The sequence below is a fragment of the Rhinoderma darwinii genome, chromosome 8 (assembly GCF_050947455.1).
Source record: "Rhinoderma darwinii isolate aRhiDar2 chromosome 8, aRhiDar2.hap1, whole genome shotgun sequence".
NCBI lineage: Eukaryota > Metazoa > Chordata > Amphibia > Anura > Rhinodermatidae > Rhinoderma > Rhinoderma darwinii.
In genome coordinates, this window is record NC_134694.1 from 117,652,770 (window position 1) to 117,670,136 (window position 17,367).

Consider the following 17,367-nt stretch of genomic DNA (forward strand, 5'->3'; position numbering starts at 1 on the left):
GCAGATCTAGCAGTTATTAATAACATTACAGGTGACTGGCAGATCTACCAGATAATAACCTTACAGGTGACCGGGGCAGATCTAGCAGATGATGATATCACTTACAGGTGACCAGCGCAGATAATAATAGATCTTACAGTGACCGGGGCAGTTCTAGCAGATAATAACAAAACTTACAGGTGAGCGGGTCAGATCTAGCAGATAATAATAGAACTTACAGGTGACCGGGGCAGATCTAGCAGTTGATGATATCACTTACAGGTGACCAGCGCAGATAATAATAGATCTTACGGTGACCGGGGCAGTTCTAGCAGATAATAACAAAACTTACAGGTGAGTGGGTCAGATCTAGCAGATAATAGAACTTACAGGTGACCGGGGCAGATCTAGCAGACAATAATAGAACTTACAGGTGACCGGGGCAGATCTAGCAGTTGATGATATCACTTACAGGTGACCAGCGCAGATAATAATAGATCTTACGGTGACCGGGGCAGTTCTAGCAGATAACAAAACTTACAGGTGAGCGAGTCAGATCTAGCAGATAATACTTCCAGGTGACTGGCAGATCTAGCAGACAATCACAACACTTACAGGTGGACTGGGGAAGATTTACCAGATAATATTATTATTGTTTTTAACACTTACAGGTGACCAGGGCAGAGCTGGCAGATCAGACATTTCACAAACTGACTTGTGGTAAAAGTGGCATCCTATGACTGTGCCACGTGTAAAGTCACTGAGCTTTTCAGCATGACCCATACTACTAACAATATTTTTCTATGGCGATAACATAACCTAGGGATTGGTGGGAAATAGGGAGAAGGGGCAATTAAAGGGTTTATGTGTTGACCAAAAATTATTAGCAGTGTAGTCACTGCAGTATGTGATAAACTCGCTAATATACATTCTGGTCCCTCATCGCGCTAAATTCTGAGATTTCCATAGGTTTTTATAGTGCTGCCGGGGGACCGGAACTCTAGGTGCACAGTCGTCTTTGATGCTTGTACATAGAGAGCAGTTTATTAATACATTATTGCGCCAAATCTCCCTTTTGCAAAATATAATGTTTTACAAACACGAAGGTGTAGCGTCCTGGAATACTTGGATCCTGGATTCTCTGACATTATTGCTCATGTGTCGTCTCGGGAGGCTCGGTGTTATCGTGCTGGTTTTTGTTAATTTTTTACTTGATTGAGAAAATTAAACCTTAATTTTCATTTACTAATGATATTTGCATTGTAATTAGCTCCTCTGTTATTGAGGTTAGATCTAAATTGCACCAGTTCTTGGGGACCTTGGGTCGTTTTTTGCACATCAGAGTAGGATGATACTTAATGCAGCTGAGATTACATCAAATTCCAAAGTTTAAATGAATAATTAATTTATAGTAACTGCTAAGGAGTAGAAAAAAAATTCATAGTTACTTCTTAAGTTGACCCAGTTACCCTTGCCTACAGAAAATCATAAAAAATTTAAGAAACAATGATAAATATTATCAAATAAAATTATTATTTAAAACGTGTGATGTAATAATATATGATCTACAGTATGTGTGTGTTTATTATTTTCTAAATTTTATGGTCTAGAAACCCACAGGAGCCATTATACATTAAAAAAAAGTTCCAAAGTAGATTGTAATCTAAAAATGTAAAATGTGCAAGAAAAAAATAAATAAAAATCAGCATTGTCTTTGCGTTGAGGGGTTCCGTCGGAGCTTTCCGTCTGGGGAACCCCTCAACGGAAAGGAAAACGGAAACCTTTGCTTTAGTTTGCATCACCATTTTTTTTAATGGTGACGGAAGCTTTGGTAATGGTTTCCGCTTGTCACCGTTGATTCCATCGAAACAACTAAACCCTTTCACAACGGGGACAAACGGAAACCATTAGTAACGTTTCCATCGCCATTGAGAACAATGGTGATGCAAACTAGCTAAGGTTTCCGTTTGCATTTCCGTTGAGGGGTTAACCGACGGAAAGCTCCGATGGAACCCCTCGACGGAAAGACCATGCTAATGTGAACAAGGAAGAAACAGAAAAGTAAAATCTGTCATATAGACAATTTTTTTTTTTTTTAAACGCTTGTACCCCCCTATCATATTGTTAACTGTATCTCCTATCTGGACCACACTCCAATTCTCCTACTGATGCTGAATACAGATTACCCCAACAAAGATTGAAGTCTGCAGTCCCCTGGGATTCTAAACTACAAGTAATAAAGGGTGTTGAGCCTTTTTAGCACAACAAAATCAGGTCAATGTATATAGGGCAGTATTATAGTAGTTATATTCTTGTATATAGGGGGCAGTATTATAGTAGTTATATTCTTGTATATAGGGGCAGTATTATAGTAGTTATATTCTTGTACATAGGGGACAGTATTATAGTAGTTATATTCTTGTATATAGGGGGCAGTATTATAGTAGTTATATTCTTGTATATAGGGGCAGTATTATAGTAGTTATAGTCTTGTATATAGGAGCAGTATTATAGTAGCTATATTCTTGTATATAGGAGCAGTATTATAGTAGTTATATTCTTGTATATACTGGCAGTATTATAGTAGATGTATTCTTGTATATAGGGGACAGTATTATAGTAGTTATATTCTTGTATATAGGGGGCAGTATTATAGTAGTTATATTCTTGTATATAGGGGCAGTATTATAGTAGTTATAGTCTTGTATATAGGAGCAGTATTATAGTAGCTATATTCTTGTATATAGGAGCAGTATTATAGTAGTTATATTCTTGTATATACTGGCAGTATTATAGTAGATGTATTCTTGTATATAGGAGCAGTATTATAGTAGTTATATTCTTGTATATAGAGGGCAGTAATATAGTAGTTATATTCTTGTACATAGGGGACAGTATTATAGTAGTTATATTCTTGTATATAGGGGCAGTATTATAGTAGTTATATTCTTGTATATAGGGGCAGTATTATAGTAGTTATATTCTTGTATATAGGGGGCAGTATTATAGTAGTTATATTCTTGTATATAGGGGCAGTATTATAGTAGTTATAGTCTTGTATATAGGAGCAGTATTATAGTAGCTATATTCTTGTATATAGAAGCAGTATTATAGTAGTTATATTCTTGTATATAGAGGGCAGTATTATAGTAGTTATAGTCTTGTATATAGGAGCAGTATTATAGTAGTTATATTCTTGTATATAGGAGCAGTATTATAGTAGTTATATTCTTGTATATACTGGCAGTATTATAGTAGATGTATTCTTGTATATAGGAGCAGTATTATAGTAGTTATATTCTTGTATATAGAGGGCAGTAATATAGTAGTTATATTCTTGTACATAGGGGCAATATTATAGTAGTTATATTCATGTACATAGGAGCAGTATTATAGTAGTTATATTCTTGTATATAGAGGGCAGTAATATAGTAGTTATATTCTTGTATATAGGGGCAGTATTATAGTAGTTATATTCTTGTATATAGGAGCAGTATTATAGTAGTTATATTCTTGTATATAGAGGGCAGTATAATAGTAGTTATATTCTTGTATATAGGGGCAACATTATAGTAGTTATATTCTTGTATATAGGGGGCAGTATTATAGTAGTTATATTCTTGTATACATGGGCAGTATTATAGTAGTTATATTCTTGTATATAGGGGGCAGCATTATAGTAGTTATATTCTTGTATATAGGGGGCAGTATTATAGTAGTTATATTCTTGTATATAGAGACAGTATTATAGTAGTTATATTCTTGTATATAGGGGTCAGTGTTGTAGTAGTTTATATTCTTGTATACATGGGCAGTATTATAGTAGTTATATTCTTGTATATAGAGACAGTATTATAGTAGTTATATTCTTGTATATAGGAGCAGTATTGTAGTAGTTATATTCTTGTATATAGGGGTCAGTGTTATAGTAGTTTATATTCTTGTATACATGGGCAGTATTATAGTAGTTATATTCTTGTATATAGAGACAGTATTATAGTAGTTATATTCTTGTATATAGGAGCAGTATTATAGTAGTTATATTCTTGTATATAGGGGGCAGTATTATAGTAGTTATATTCTTGTATATAGGGGGCAGTATTATAGTAGTTATATTCTTGTATATAGGGGCAGTATTATAGTAGTTATATTCTTGTATATAGGGGCAGTACTATAGCAGTTATTTTCTTATAGATAGGGGGCAGTACTTTAGTACGTAGGGGGAGGTATTCTAGTATATAGAAGTTATACGGTACTCTGAATGATGACGGCACTCGAGTAGGACTATTAATGTAAGACTTGGCACTCAGGTGCTTGAAAAAAACGTTACATTTTTATTTTGCAGTCCACAATATTATGAACGTTTTCTGTCTAGCAAGACCAAAACCGTTCTTAATATTGTGGATTGCTGCATAAAAAAAATAATGTTGAGTCCTACATGAATATTATGACGGAGATATTATAGTAGTTATACCCAGTTTGCCCCTAGTTGATGTTTCAAAGTTTTTTTTTTTTTTATCAGTTGTCTGTTCCTTTTACCTAATTTTTGTTATTACTCGGTAGGGGGTGACCGTGAGCGCAGAAGAAACAAAAAGATATCTGCCTATTCTTTAAATTGTCGTCTTCATTTTCTTTAGGGACATTTTCTGCTCCAGTAATGTGACTGGATCGTCTCTTTATTGCTGTAGTTTGTGTTTTATCTGTCTAGTATTTCCTCCCAGTGATAAACGAGTTTTATTATTTCCTCCTCTTTTTATCTTAATGGCTCAAATCAAGGTCAACTTTGTGACACTGCTAAAATTTTGACTTTCAAATCAGGCACTTTGGATAATTGACAGAACATCTTGAAGCTTTGATAACAGGAGGACGGCTGATACTTTGTAGTCGTCTGAACTTGTCCGGTTATTAAAACAATCAGTAACAATTTTCTACTTATGAGAAGCATTGTTGCCGCCATCACACCGGCGCGCTCTCTGGAGTAAGGTCACGCACCGCATGTACTTGGCATTAATGATTTCCTTTCATTACTCAATCGAAATGTCAAATCCTCTGCTTTAGTTTGACCTGCTCTGTGTTTGGGGAGATACGTGTTTTTTTGTTTCCAGACCCATGTGTTAAATGCTCTGAGCACATTGTACAGACAAAAATCCATATCTTTTTTTTTTTTTTTGATAAATATTGTATTTAATGAAAAATAAAAGAAAATGTGACATTTTTGGTGCAGTAAATCTCAGAAGTTTTTGGTGTTTACTGGAAACTTCTCTGTTTGTAAGCGCATTCTACAATTCTCTATTAGAAGGGGGAGGGGCTGTGTGGGGGGGGGGGTCCCCTTGTTGGGGTCTTTCTCTAATAGCCAGAAATGGGAGCCCTTGAAAAAGTGGCTTCATTCTGGAGGATTACCAGCTCCCATGTATTACAGACCCCTATTATTTTTAATGGACTGCATGTATTTGTTTATTTGGGACCACCCCTACTTTTGACTAGGGTCTAGTCCACCTTAAAGGGGCCCTCTGCTTGAATGATCTCTTTTATACATTGAAATCCATTGATCTTGATGAGTATTGTAACAGGAATATGCAGCTTTCCTGGTGATAACAGTGGATAGTAGAGGGCCCCCTTAAAGGAATAACACTTTTGTGATCAGCGTCACTCCCGTGGACTCCCTTTTAGAAGTCCAGACAACACCTTTAAGATCGTTGGTGTAGAGATTTAATGTACCGGGACCAGGTGATTTTGTTAGCTTGACGGTTTTGGTATTCTCCATTTACTTTTATGGAGAGTAATGACGCTGCTGTTAGGCCAAGAATAGGGACCTGCAGCCCCTCAATTGGCTGATTCTGTATCTTCTCCAACTTCTATTTTTAAAGAGTGACCATGCATATAAGGTCCGCTTTATTCCCAAGAACAGGAGCCTCCATTCTCGGGTCAAAATTTGCAATTTTGTAAATCTCCTAAATTATCCAATTTTCTATTATGGAACTGTATTTGCCCCATTTAAAATAATTAAGGCTTTTTTTTTGGTGACTAAGGAGGTTTGATGAACATTTACATAGAGTCTGCAGGGAGGGAAAAGATAACTGCAGACTGTCAGAAGGGTAAGAGCCACTTTCTTTAAATAATATATATATTACAACGTATCATGCATTCACAAGAACTTTAATAGGAAAGAAGTGAAATTTGCAGAAAGTTGAATGAGCAAACTGGAAACATGTCGATTTATTTAATATTTTGAACAATTGAAGAGGTTGTCTCATCCGAGATAACCCCTTTCAGATAGGAACCACCGGCATCTCTGGTGAAAAGCTAATCCTACCGGATTAACCTGTGGCCAGCCAGAAAAGTAATATGTAGTGATACATGGACAGCTTGAGTCTGCCGGAATGACAGCCCCTCTTAGGATCCTCTTACACGGCCTGATATGGGCCGTGTAAACCAGCGCCCATCAACGAGACAACTCGTTGATCGGCACTCGTTTGCTCCTTTGACCAGGAGCTAGGTTTGTGGAAAGGAGCAAATGCTCGTTCATCGGCTGATCGTTGCCCTGTTTACACACGGCAATGATCGGGAACGCTCATTTGCCTGATAGTTGAGAAGTTTAAAAGGGTCTTTACAGAGCGGTTCTGGCTCATAGAGCGGGGGTGGGGGGATCCCGACCGGGTCATATAGACAGGGGTTGTCTTCATGATACAACTCCTTTAAGAAAATAATCCAAACGGATAGTACATTAAATGCAACAATTTTGTAAACTTTTCAATTAGAACGGAAAATATCTGCAGTGGTGAATGGCATCATGGCCGCACAATAAAATACATGAACGATTTACTTTATTTTTTTGGTTTTGATTTTTTTCATATTTTTTTTACTGTGATGGTACACAAGGTTTAATCTTGCACTTTAATGATAATTGAACCGAGTTTGTTTAATATAGTTCTGTATGATTAAAATATAATTTAATGGTCTGTGAAATTACAAAATTGAATTTATTGTGACATAATTAAGAAAGAGTGAATTAACACCGATTGTAAAACAAATCGGCTTTTGCTACTTACCAAATTATGTTGTGTATATTTTAAGTAATATGACTATTTTACAAGCAGAACATGATTTAGGAGAGAATTTAAATTAATTGTAAGTGCTATTAAATTATCAAATAACATCCCAGTAGCAGATTCCCATTTGTGTCTCTGAGATGAACGCCACCTGTGGGTTTATTCAAATCCCTGATCTGCTTAATCAGTCAAATATTGTTTTATTATTATCTCGCCTTTTTAGCTCTAATCCAAATTACTGTCTTTATTGGGCTTTAAGTCTTTTTAACTTTGATGAAGAAAACTCCAAGATATAGGCACCCATTTCCATCAAATTTACAAGGCGTCAATCTTATCTATTCGACTCTTTCCTTAGGTGACCCTGATTATCAAAGGGTGAAATTATACATTAATTTCCATTTACCAACTTAATACAAAGGAAATCTAAATATTGCAGCCAGTAGATAAACTGATCCCTATAAATCCCGATCGATGTGAACGGGAGATCGATATTTCTGCCGCTTTGCAACTCAACCTTGGAGAGACCAGAACCTTTGTGCTATGGACAACCCCTGGCCATATGCACTATTAGGGCATTTACCTAATCAAATTTGAGGTATTTTGCTTGGAATGCTCCTCTGCTACCTAAAGCCAAGAGCCACCAGCTTTGAAAGACCATAGGATTTGCAATCAAATGAAAGGGCATCCTTTTCTACATAGATGTTCCACCTCCATCTACTGTTGAAGTGTCACTCAACAGAGCCCTCAACTGAATCCGCAAAACTTCATTGGGCCAAGACGATCAGGAGTTGTTCCAACACTTTTAGGAAAAAACAGAATGGTATAACATTAGGCCAAATCCCGCTCATATGTCCTATTAGGTGGTCATAGCAGAGGGGGTCACTGCTCATAACCCCCACTATTTGCAAAAGCAACGTCCATGGAAAACGGCCGCTATCACTCTGGAAGGACATTTGCTTATATATTGTTTGTGTGATGAGCCCGCAGGAATGCATATACAGTTATGATCAGGGTGGAAATTAACTCCTACCCTTACCTGCACTCCAATAGACAGTACCAGGCTCCTTTTAAAGTGGCGGAGGACCCCGCTACCAACTGGGCCCCTGTGCAGCCGCACAGGTTGCATCAATAGTATGTCCAACCCTGGTTCTGATTGCCTCCCACCACCAAGAACCCACTGCAGACAGTGACTTATGAATTATATATATATCAATGTATAAAATATTAGTAAAATGTCCAATAGTCTAGCATCTCCTCTAATTGGACACCTTAGTGATCCTGAGGATGCTGGATTGTCAGAATTGTTTCACAGGTCCATATAGATATCTGTCCACCGATCGGCCCATACCCAGGGCGGCAACCATGACAAAGGTCTGGACTACACAGAAACTTTTGGTAGCACATTTGTTTTATTTTCTCTATTGAGCTATAGCTGCAGTCTAAGAGAACGTGTTCAGTTGTATGCCATCTTGTGGACTGCAGCTGTTACTCGAGACCTCCAGACGCTTTAATTTAGGTAACTTGTTACTGAATGTTGCGTTGACAAGCATTATATAAATGTTGCTCTTTTTTAGACTACACTACAGTTTGCTTGATGCATTTCTTTAATTGGGAGCCTTGATGACTTAGAATTATACAAGCTGCTGCCTATAGAACCAGTATTACCACATTATGACCAGTAGGTGGGGCTGTGAAAAGCTTCACCGCAAACTGAACTTCTGTCCATGTGAGTTTGTAGGTTATCTAGGTTAGGGTGCAGATATGTCGTACTTACATCTGTGATTGTATACTATGAATTGTTCAATGTGCGTGCTATAGTCATGAAGTCTGTATATACTGTATATTAAATTTATTTCATCTGCCCATTTGTTTTTTGGTCCATCCGTATTTTATTTAATCCCTTAATGACCGGGCCTGAAAAGTCCTTAATGACCAGCTACATTTTTCTGTTTTTACCTCTCTGCATTTCAGCAGCCATATTTTCATAAGTTTTTTATTTTTTCATTGACATGGACCTATGAGGCCTTGTTTTATACGGGAGAAATTGTATTTATTTTTTTCATAGTTTGGAGGTAGAAAAAAAAATATTTTTACGGCGTGAATGTAAGAAAAAGCGATTCTCTGCATAGTTTCTCTTGTTTATTTTTTATCCCGTTCACGTTTCAGGCTAAATAACCCATTCGATTAATTCTTCAGGTTATTACGGTCCTTTAAATATCTAATATGTGTAGGTTTTTTGTTTTTATTTAGTGTAGTGGCAATAAAATATATTTTATGTAAAATAATGACTTTACTATTTATAACTTAATTTTTTACTTATAATGTAATAGCATGCTCCTGTATGCTAATACATCATACTGTGTCGCTATGACATCACATAGTGCAAACTGAACAGACAGCCCTGGGGTCCTTTGTAGGTCTGACTGCAGAGGGATTCCCCGGTGCTTGATCAGGTCAACGGGTTTCCAGTGATGCGATCAATGACAGAATTTCACTTTGATCATGCCGCAATCACGGACCGCGGCGATCAAAGGGCTAAATAGCTGGGGTCCGAATGTTTTCCGACCCCAGCTGTATTCAGCAGGCTGCTCTAAGATCAGGAGCTGTTAGTTACACGAGCGCTCATCAGCCTCACCTACAGCGACGCTAAAAGATGGTGGGCGGTCATTAAGGAGTTAAAGAGGATCTGTCACCACTGCTGACATGTCTTATCTTAGTAAATACTTGTTTACATAATTGTTATTTCATGGTGTAATCTATTTTCTTAGAACTCTGTGTGGTGACATTCCTCTGTTATTCCTCCTAAAAATTTATGAATAAAATGACAACTGGGTGTTACTATTCCTCTTGTCAGAGGCGTGTCCCTACAGTCTGAAACTGTGAGCACTGATTGGACGTGAGCAGCCTGTGTAGGGACACACCCCCAACTGGTAACACCCAGTTGACAATTTATTCATGCATTACTAGGAGGAATAACAGAACTCCACCTTGTGTCCTTCCTCTAAGAAAATATGCTCCAGATTTGTGGTTTCATGGGGAATACGAGTATTTACTAAAACAGACGCGTCAGGAGAGGTGGGAGTCCTCATTAAAGGGCTTACCGGATTTGCATAGCGCAATTCTATATTGCAGGTTTCTGTAGACTAGCTGATCTTGAGGAATGATATTACTGGAAGCACACTACAAAATGCCCGACATGGATATCCTGTTAGAAAAATTTCCCATATGAGATCTTCCGAACCGAGCGACACTCTTTTACAGAGTGTAAATAGAAGAGATGTCCCATTTAGAGGACCCCCTCAATTACCTCCATTAGAGTATATTGAGCGGACTTGACTAAAGGGTGTAGAAGATGCAATCACAACTGGGTGCAATTTTAAAGGACAGTAGAACTTGAAGTGGGCAGTGAAGGGGCACAATGGTATTCGATTTTTGTTGTCCAATGATGTGATAGGCTGAGCTATCAAACCACAGGGTACAGATGTGTCCTTCCTTACCTTGCCTCATATCTCATCATATCCCGAGATGTGTGGCGCGAAATCACCAGCTTGAAAATAAACATTTAAAAACTCTCACGAGATGCCTATGTGATGCGGTTTTTAGCCTGTTAAGGGTTTTGCTATCATGTCGCGATATTGTATTGAATTAGTTTCATGAGAAATTGACGTTCTTAACCAAATGCAAGCAAAGGTAAGGGTGGACATCATCTGTACAATTAATGACTACATTATATAATCTATAAAGACTGTAATAAAGTTTGGCTACGTTGGTGTTTAGCCTGGTGGATCCCGATCTAGCTCTTGCTTCTTGGCCTAGGAGTTTCAGTCTAGAACTTACTGTATTTTAATACTTTTTGTTGGAGGAGATAGACATTGCAGTTGCCCTGGAGCATGTTTGGGCCCGTATACCCCTGTGCTTCTGTACATTGGGGGACAGCAGTGCTAAGACTCATATATGATGGTTATGGGCCCCTGGTATAGATCTTACATCAGGGTCCAGGAGCTCCAACAATAGTTATAGTATTACAAGTGGTCATCATTATAACGTATCCGTACTTCCATACCATCCAACTATGTGCATAGACTATGCGTGATGATGACGTGTTATCTCTCCATGGAAACAAAGTAGCCGAGATGCCTGGTTTGTAATGTTATCTCATTTACATGTATAAATATGCATACATATGAGTAATGTGTGATTGTACAGAATAAGACTTGACTTGTGTGGTAACTGTGTATCGCTCATCTTCTGTTATCAAAGGGGTTATCAAATTTAGAAAATCCATTTTCAGTTAATAGAGGGAAGTCCCCTGTTCAGGACCCTCATTTCTTAGCAAGAACAGTGAGTGTCTCTCGCTTTGCCTCCCTGGCTCTCTCTCTTTGCCTCCCTGGCTCTCTCTCTGTGCCTCACTGTCTCTCTCTCTCTCTCTCTCTCTCTGTGCCTCACTGGCTCTCTCTCTCTCTCTCTCTCTCTGTGCCTCCCTGTCTCTCTCTCTCTCTCTCTCTCTCTCTGTGCCTCCCTGGCTCTCTCTCTCTCTCTGTGCCTCCCTGGCTCTCTCTCTCTCTCTCTCTCTCTCTCTCTCTGTGACTCCCTGGCTCTCTCTCTCTCTCTCTCTGTGACTCCCTGGCTCTCTCTCTCTCTCTCTGTGACTCCCTGGCTCTCTCTCTCTCTCTCTCTCTCTCTCTCTCTCTCTCTCTGTGCCTCCCTGGCTCTCTCTCTCTCTCTCTCTGGCTCTCTCTCTCTCTGTGACTCCCTGGCTCTCTCTCTCTCTGTGACTCCCTGGCTCTCTCTCTCTCTGTGACTCCCTGGCTCTCTCTCTCTCTGTGACTCCCTGGCTCTCTCTCTCTCTGTGACTCCCTGGCTCTCTCTCTCTCTCTGTGACTCCCTGGCTCTCTCTCTCTCTCTGTGACTCCCTGGCTCTCTCTCTCTCTCTGTGCCTCCCTGGCTCTCTCTCTCTCTCTGTGCCTCCCTGGCTCTCTCTCTCTCTCTGTGCCTCCCTGGCTCTCTCTCTCTCTCTGTGCCTCCCTGGCTCTCTCTCTGTGCCTCCCTGGCTCTCTCTCTCTCTGTGCCTCCCTGGCTCTCTCTCTCTCTCTGTGCCTCCCTGGCTCTCTCTCTCTCTCTGTGCCTCCCTGGCTCTCTCTCTCTCTGTGCCTCCCTGGCTCTCTCTCTGTGCCTCCCTGGCTCTCTCTCTCTCTCCCTGGCTCTCTCTCTCCTCTCTCTCTCTCTCTCTCTCTCTCTCTGTGCCTCCCTGGCTCTCTCTCTCTCTCTCTCTCTCTCTCTCTGTGCCTCCCTGGCTCTCTCTCTCTCTCTCTGCCTCCCTGTGTCTGTCTCTCTCTCTCTCTCTCTCTCTCTCTCTCTCTCTCTCTCTCTCTCTCTCTGTGCCTCCCTGGCTCTCTCTCTCTCTCTCTCTCTCTGTGCCTCCATGGCTCTCTCTCTCTGTGCCTCCATGGCTCTCTCTCTCTCTCTGTGCCTCCATGGCTCTCTCTCTCTCTGTGCCTCCCTGGCTCTCTCTCTCTCTCTCTGTGCCTCCCTGGCTCTCTCTCTCTCTCTCTGTGCCTCCCTGGCTCTCTCTCTCTCTCTCTGTGCCTCCCTGGCTCTCTCTCTCTCTCTCTGTGCCTCCCTGGCTCTCTCTCTCTCTCTCTCTCTGTGCCTCCCTGGCTCTCTCTCTCTCTGTGCCTCCCTGGCTCTCTCTCTCTCTCTGTGCCTCCCTGGCTCTCTCTCTCTCTCTGTGCCTCCCTGGCTCTCTCTCTCTGTGCCTCCCTGGCTCTCTCTCTCTCTGCCTCCCTGGCTCTCTCTCTCTCTGCCTCCCTGGCTCTCTCTCTCTCTCTGCCTCCCTGGCTCTCTCTCTCTCTCTCTCTGTGCCTCCCTGGCTCTCTCTCTGTGCCTCCCTGGCTCTCTCTCTGTGCCTCCCTGGCTCTCTCTCTGTGCCTCCCTGGCTCTGTGCCTCCCTGGCTCTCTCTCTCTCTCTCTCTCTGTGCCTCCCTGGCTCTCTCTCTGTGCCTCCCTGGCTCTCTCTCTGTGCCTCCCTGGCTCTGTGCCTCCCTGGCTCTCTCTCTCTCTCTCTGTGCCTCCCTGGCTCTCTCTCTCTCTCTGTGCCTCCCTGGCTCGCTCTCTCTCTCTGTGCCTCCCTGGCTCGCTCTCTCTCTCTGTGCCTCCCTGGCTCGCTCTCTCTCTCTGTGCCTCCCTGGCTCGCTCTCTCTCTGTGCCTACCTGGCTCTCTCTGTCTGTGCCGCTCTACGGCATCTGGCTCTCTACTGCATCTGGCCCTCTCTCTCTGTGCCTCTCATACTTTCACTTACAAGGGCAGGTCAATAAAACAGTCCCTAAAAAATCTCCCTGGATTAAAATGCCTTCATTGTTACCAATTGATTTGATTGACTGGTTCTTACAATATTAATTGTTTTATTATTATTTTTATTTTGTTTTTTAAGCAGTTTTTTCCAGGAATATACGTTGATGGCCTACCCTTAGGAGTCCCATCTCCGAAAACCCCACTAATCAGTAAAACAAAGGCACCATGGCATGCCAATGAGCACTGCGGGCCATTTGATTTTTATACAGGCAGAGTGGCCCGAGCCTAAAATTACAGCTCCGCCCAAATGGATCGTTTAAAGCCCCTTTGTTCTACTGATCGGTCCAGGGGTGGAGATTTCACCGATCACACAACTTAAGGATAGACTATCAAGATCTTCCTGGAAAACTCCTATCCGTACTGATGTATATAAGTTTCACTTGACTCCGATAACTTGCTGCAGCGTTAACGTTTCTTGTCACTGTGTATTTAATGCGTTAAAAATCGAGATAAAGATGGCTACATCTGTATGGGTCCAGCCCTGGTTTATGATAATACAGATCACTTTTATGTAATGCTGATTTATATATTTTTTTCTGTATTGAATTTGTGTCCCTTTTTTTTCTTTCCTTTTTTGCTGGTCTTTATAGAACATTCATATAAAAACGTTGGCAGACGATATGGTAAGATGAGCGTTGACGGACGTTGCACGTTCCAGCGTTACTATTACTAAACATTCACCACCAATGATAACGATGCATGTGCATGATTTGCTTGTAGCCCGCGAGGCGATGATGATTATTCTCATGCTCATAATCAGCGCTGTCCATTCACCTCTTAATGCTTTTATGCTTTTGGGATGTTGATCATAATAATTTAGCCTATAAGAAATCCTCCAGCTCCTAATTTCATATAATTGCCTTTAAATGCCTGCGCTGATTTTCTTGGCTGAAAAGAAAATACTAATCCAATTTTGTTCCCGACCTTCTCCGTGATATTATAAATGTTCCTAATTGTCATGTTTTGTATGAATTCATTTTATGCTCCTCATGTATAGCAGTAACTTTACTAATGTAACGGTTTAATATCAACTCCTTTAGAACTGATCATTATGATGTATAAATTATATTTCTCTTTTGTATAGGTAAAAATAGATGACAGTAAGGGTATGTTCACATGGGCTATTTTCGGCCCGCAAAACGGCTGAAAAATCGGAAGCAGAACGGCCGCGTAAAAAAGGCCCGCAAAAAAGAAGTGCATGTCAATTCTTGAGCCGGTTTTCATTGACTCTATAGAAAAACAGCTCCAAAAACTGCCGTAAAAAAAACGCTCCGAAAAACGCGAGTTAATTAAAAAAAACGGCTGAAAATCAGGAGCTCCGTATTTTCAGACGTTTTTTAGTAAGCGTGTGAACATACCCTCATAATGATTCCATGGCAAGACGTGAATGAACACAACTAGTGAATGAGTATAACCAGTAAAAGGGGTTATCCCACCCCAACAACTCATCACCTATCCATGGGATAGGTGAAAAGTGCTTGATTGCTGGAGGTCCCACCTTAGGGACCGCTACCGGTGAAGAGACCGTAGGTCCCGAATCCCTATATGACTGGAGTATTTGCCCTGCCACTCCATTCATTCTCTATGGGACTGCTGGAGATAGCCGAGCGCTGTACTCGGCTGTCTCCGGCAGTTCAATAGAGACTGAATGGAGCAGCAGGGCGCATGCGTGACCTGCCACACCGTTCTCCTAAACGGTGGGGGTCCCAGCGGTGTAACCCCCAGTGATCAAGCACGTATCACCTATCCTGTGGATAGCTGATAAGTTGTGTGGTGGAATAACCCCTTTTAACGGCCAGAGGTCACACAAGCACAGCATTTGTGCCCGTGTGATCACCCGTGTGGGGAGCTGTAATTAACATTTTCCTGGTCACTCATGCGCCCTGACGCTCCATTCACTCACTATTGGACTGCCGGAGATAGCGGAGTACAGGCCCTCTACGGACAAATCTGAAATCGGAGAGAAAATTCCCATGCAGGTCGATTTTTAACTGGGCAGATGGTTTTATAGGGACAACCCTGGGACTAACAAATGCCCCAGGGCCATCTTGAGATAATGCCTTTTAGAGTATATTTCCATGGTCAGGATTTGTCCTTGGCAAACCCGCCGTGGATTTTAAAGATAATCCGAAGTAAAAATCCACAGCTGAAACGTAAAATTCTTCCACAGATCCACATGTGGGTTGGCGCCGTTATAAGTCAATAGAGCTAAACCATGGCTTTTCAGAGCGGAATCTGCGCCAACAATGAGCATACTGTGTATTTTTTAATGCGCGGCATCATAGCATGTAAATGGGCTAGTAAATCTGTCAGGATTTAGGCACAGAAGCCTAAATCCTCACATAATCCACAAGGTGTGAACGTGGCCCTAGAGTAGATTTTATATGCACAGTCAATGCATTTCAATACAGAGATATTCCGAAAGATGCTTCTTATAGATACCCCAGTTCAGTAAAAAAAAACAAAAAACTCCACAGTAGAAAAAAAAATAATACATGAAAAAGTGAGCGTCGCAACCCGAGCTGTATCCATAGTCTACCCTGATCACATGAAACTGTACATATGATATCAAAATGGCCAAATCAAAATGTAGAACCAAATTTGCTAAAGTTGAATAAATACAAGTTATTGTTATGTACTTTTTGAACACTTTACCCTACTAAAAAGAAAAAAATATTTCAATAAAATAGTTTTCAATAAATCAGATTTTAAAAAAAAATGCAAAAATTGCTATGTTATCTTGTTGAAACATGCAAATGCTCTAAATCGCGTAAAAGCATTTGGCAATTTAGGACCAAAACACTCTGGTCGTTAAAGAGTTAATAATAATTGTAGCAACAGATGGCCTTGTGCCCATATGTGACCATTACGTACTTAACCTAAATCCACCTTGTCAGAATAATTTTCTCTGCTATAGAAAACCCACGTAGACCTGCTCGATGAATACAAAGTTGTCAGATACAGATAAAAGCATAAGTAAATGCAGAACTTTACATCAGAGAGAGAAGCTGTAAAGATAATGGGGCAAATTAAGAAAAATTGCAAATGAGCTAAGAAAACCGTGATTTAGAGATGCACTCACTATTCTGCTGGTGGAGTCACTGTGTACATACATTGCATTACTTATCCTATACTGATCCTGAGTTACATCCTGTATTATACTCCAGAGCTGCACTCACTATTCTGCTGGTGGAGTCACTGTGTACATACATTACATTACTTATCCTGTACTGATACTGAGTTACATCCTGTATTATACTCCAGAGCTGCACTCACTATTCTGCTGGTGGAGTCACTGTGTACATACATTACATTACTTATCCTGTACTGATCCTGAGTTATATCCTGTATTGTACTCCAGAGCTGCACTCACTATTCTGTTGGAGGAGTCACTGTGTACATACATTACATTACTTATCCTGTACTGATCCTGAGTTACATCCTGTATTATACTCCAAAGCTGCACTCACTATTCTGCTGGTGGAGTCACTGTTCACATACATTACATTAGTTATCCTGTACTGATCCTGAGTTACAGCCTGTATTATACTCCACCAGCAGAATAGTGAGTGCAGCTCTGGAGTATAATACAGGATGTAACTCCGGATCAGTACAGGATAAGTAATGTAATGTATGTACACAGTGACTCCACCAGCAGAATAGTGAGTGCAGCTCTGGAGTCACGGTGTACATACATTACATTACTTCTGTACTGATCCTGAGTTCTATCCTGTATTCTACTCCAGAGCTGCTCTCACTATTCTGCTGGTTGCTATTATAAATAGTCGGCAAGCTTACCTTAAGACACACCTATAACATCTTAGCTGATCTCTTATATCAGTCATATAGTTTTCCTACATCACACAAGTACACTGTGCCTGGTGTAAAGACTACACTTCGCAGAATACAATTTGCCAGAGTAAGTGTTGACCCTGAACAAACAGAAAATGATGGGAGATTTCACATCAGAAGGCTATCCGGGCATGC

At 40.6% G+C, this 17,367-nt stretch overlaps 1 protein-coding gene across 4 annotated transcripts in view; it reads left to right on the plus strand.

The window, feature by feature from the left end:
* Nucleotides 1–17,367, plus strand: part of DIAPH2 (diaphanous related formin 2) — a 952,586-nt gene that overhangs the window by 63,891 nt on the left and 871,328 nt on the right. For 3 of the 4 annotated variants that reach the window (XM_075836589.1, XM_075836591.1, XM_075836588.1), the window contains exon 2: nt 13,971–14,003. The exons of the other annotated variant lie outside the window; for it this stretch is intronic. In XM_075836589.1, coding sequence (XP_075692704.1) covers nt 13,971–14,003 — 33 coding nt within the window. The remainder of the gene's footprint in view (nt 1–13,970; nt 14,004–17,367) is intronic. 4 annotated transcript variants of the gene reach the window in all.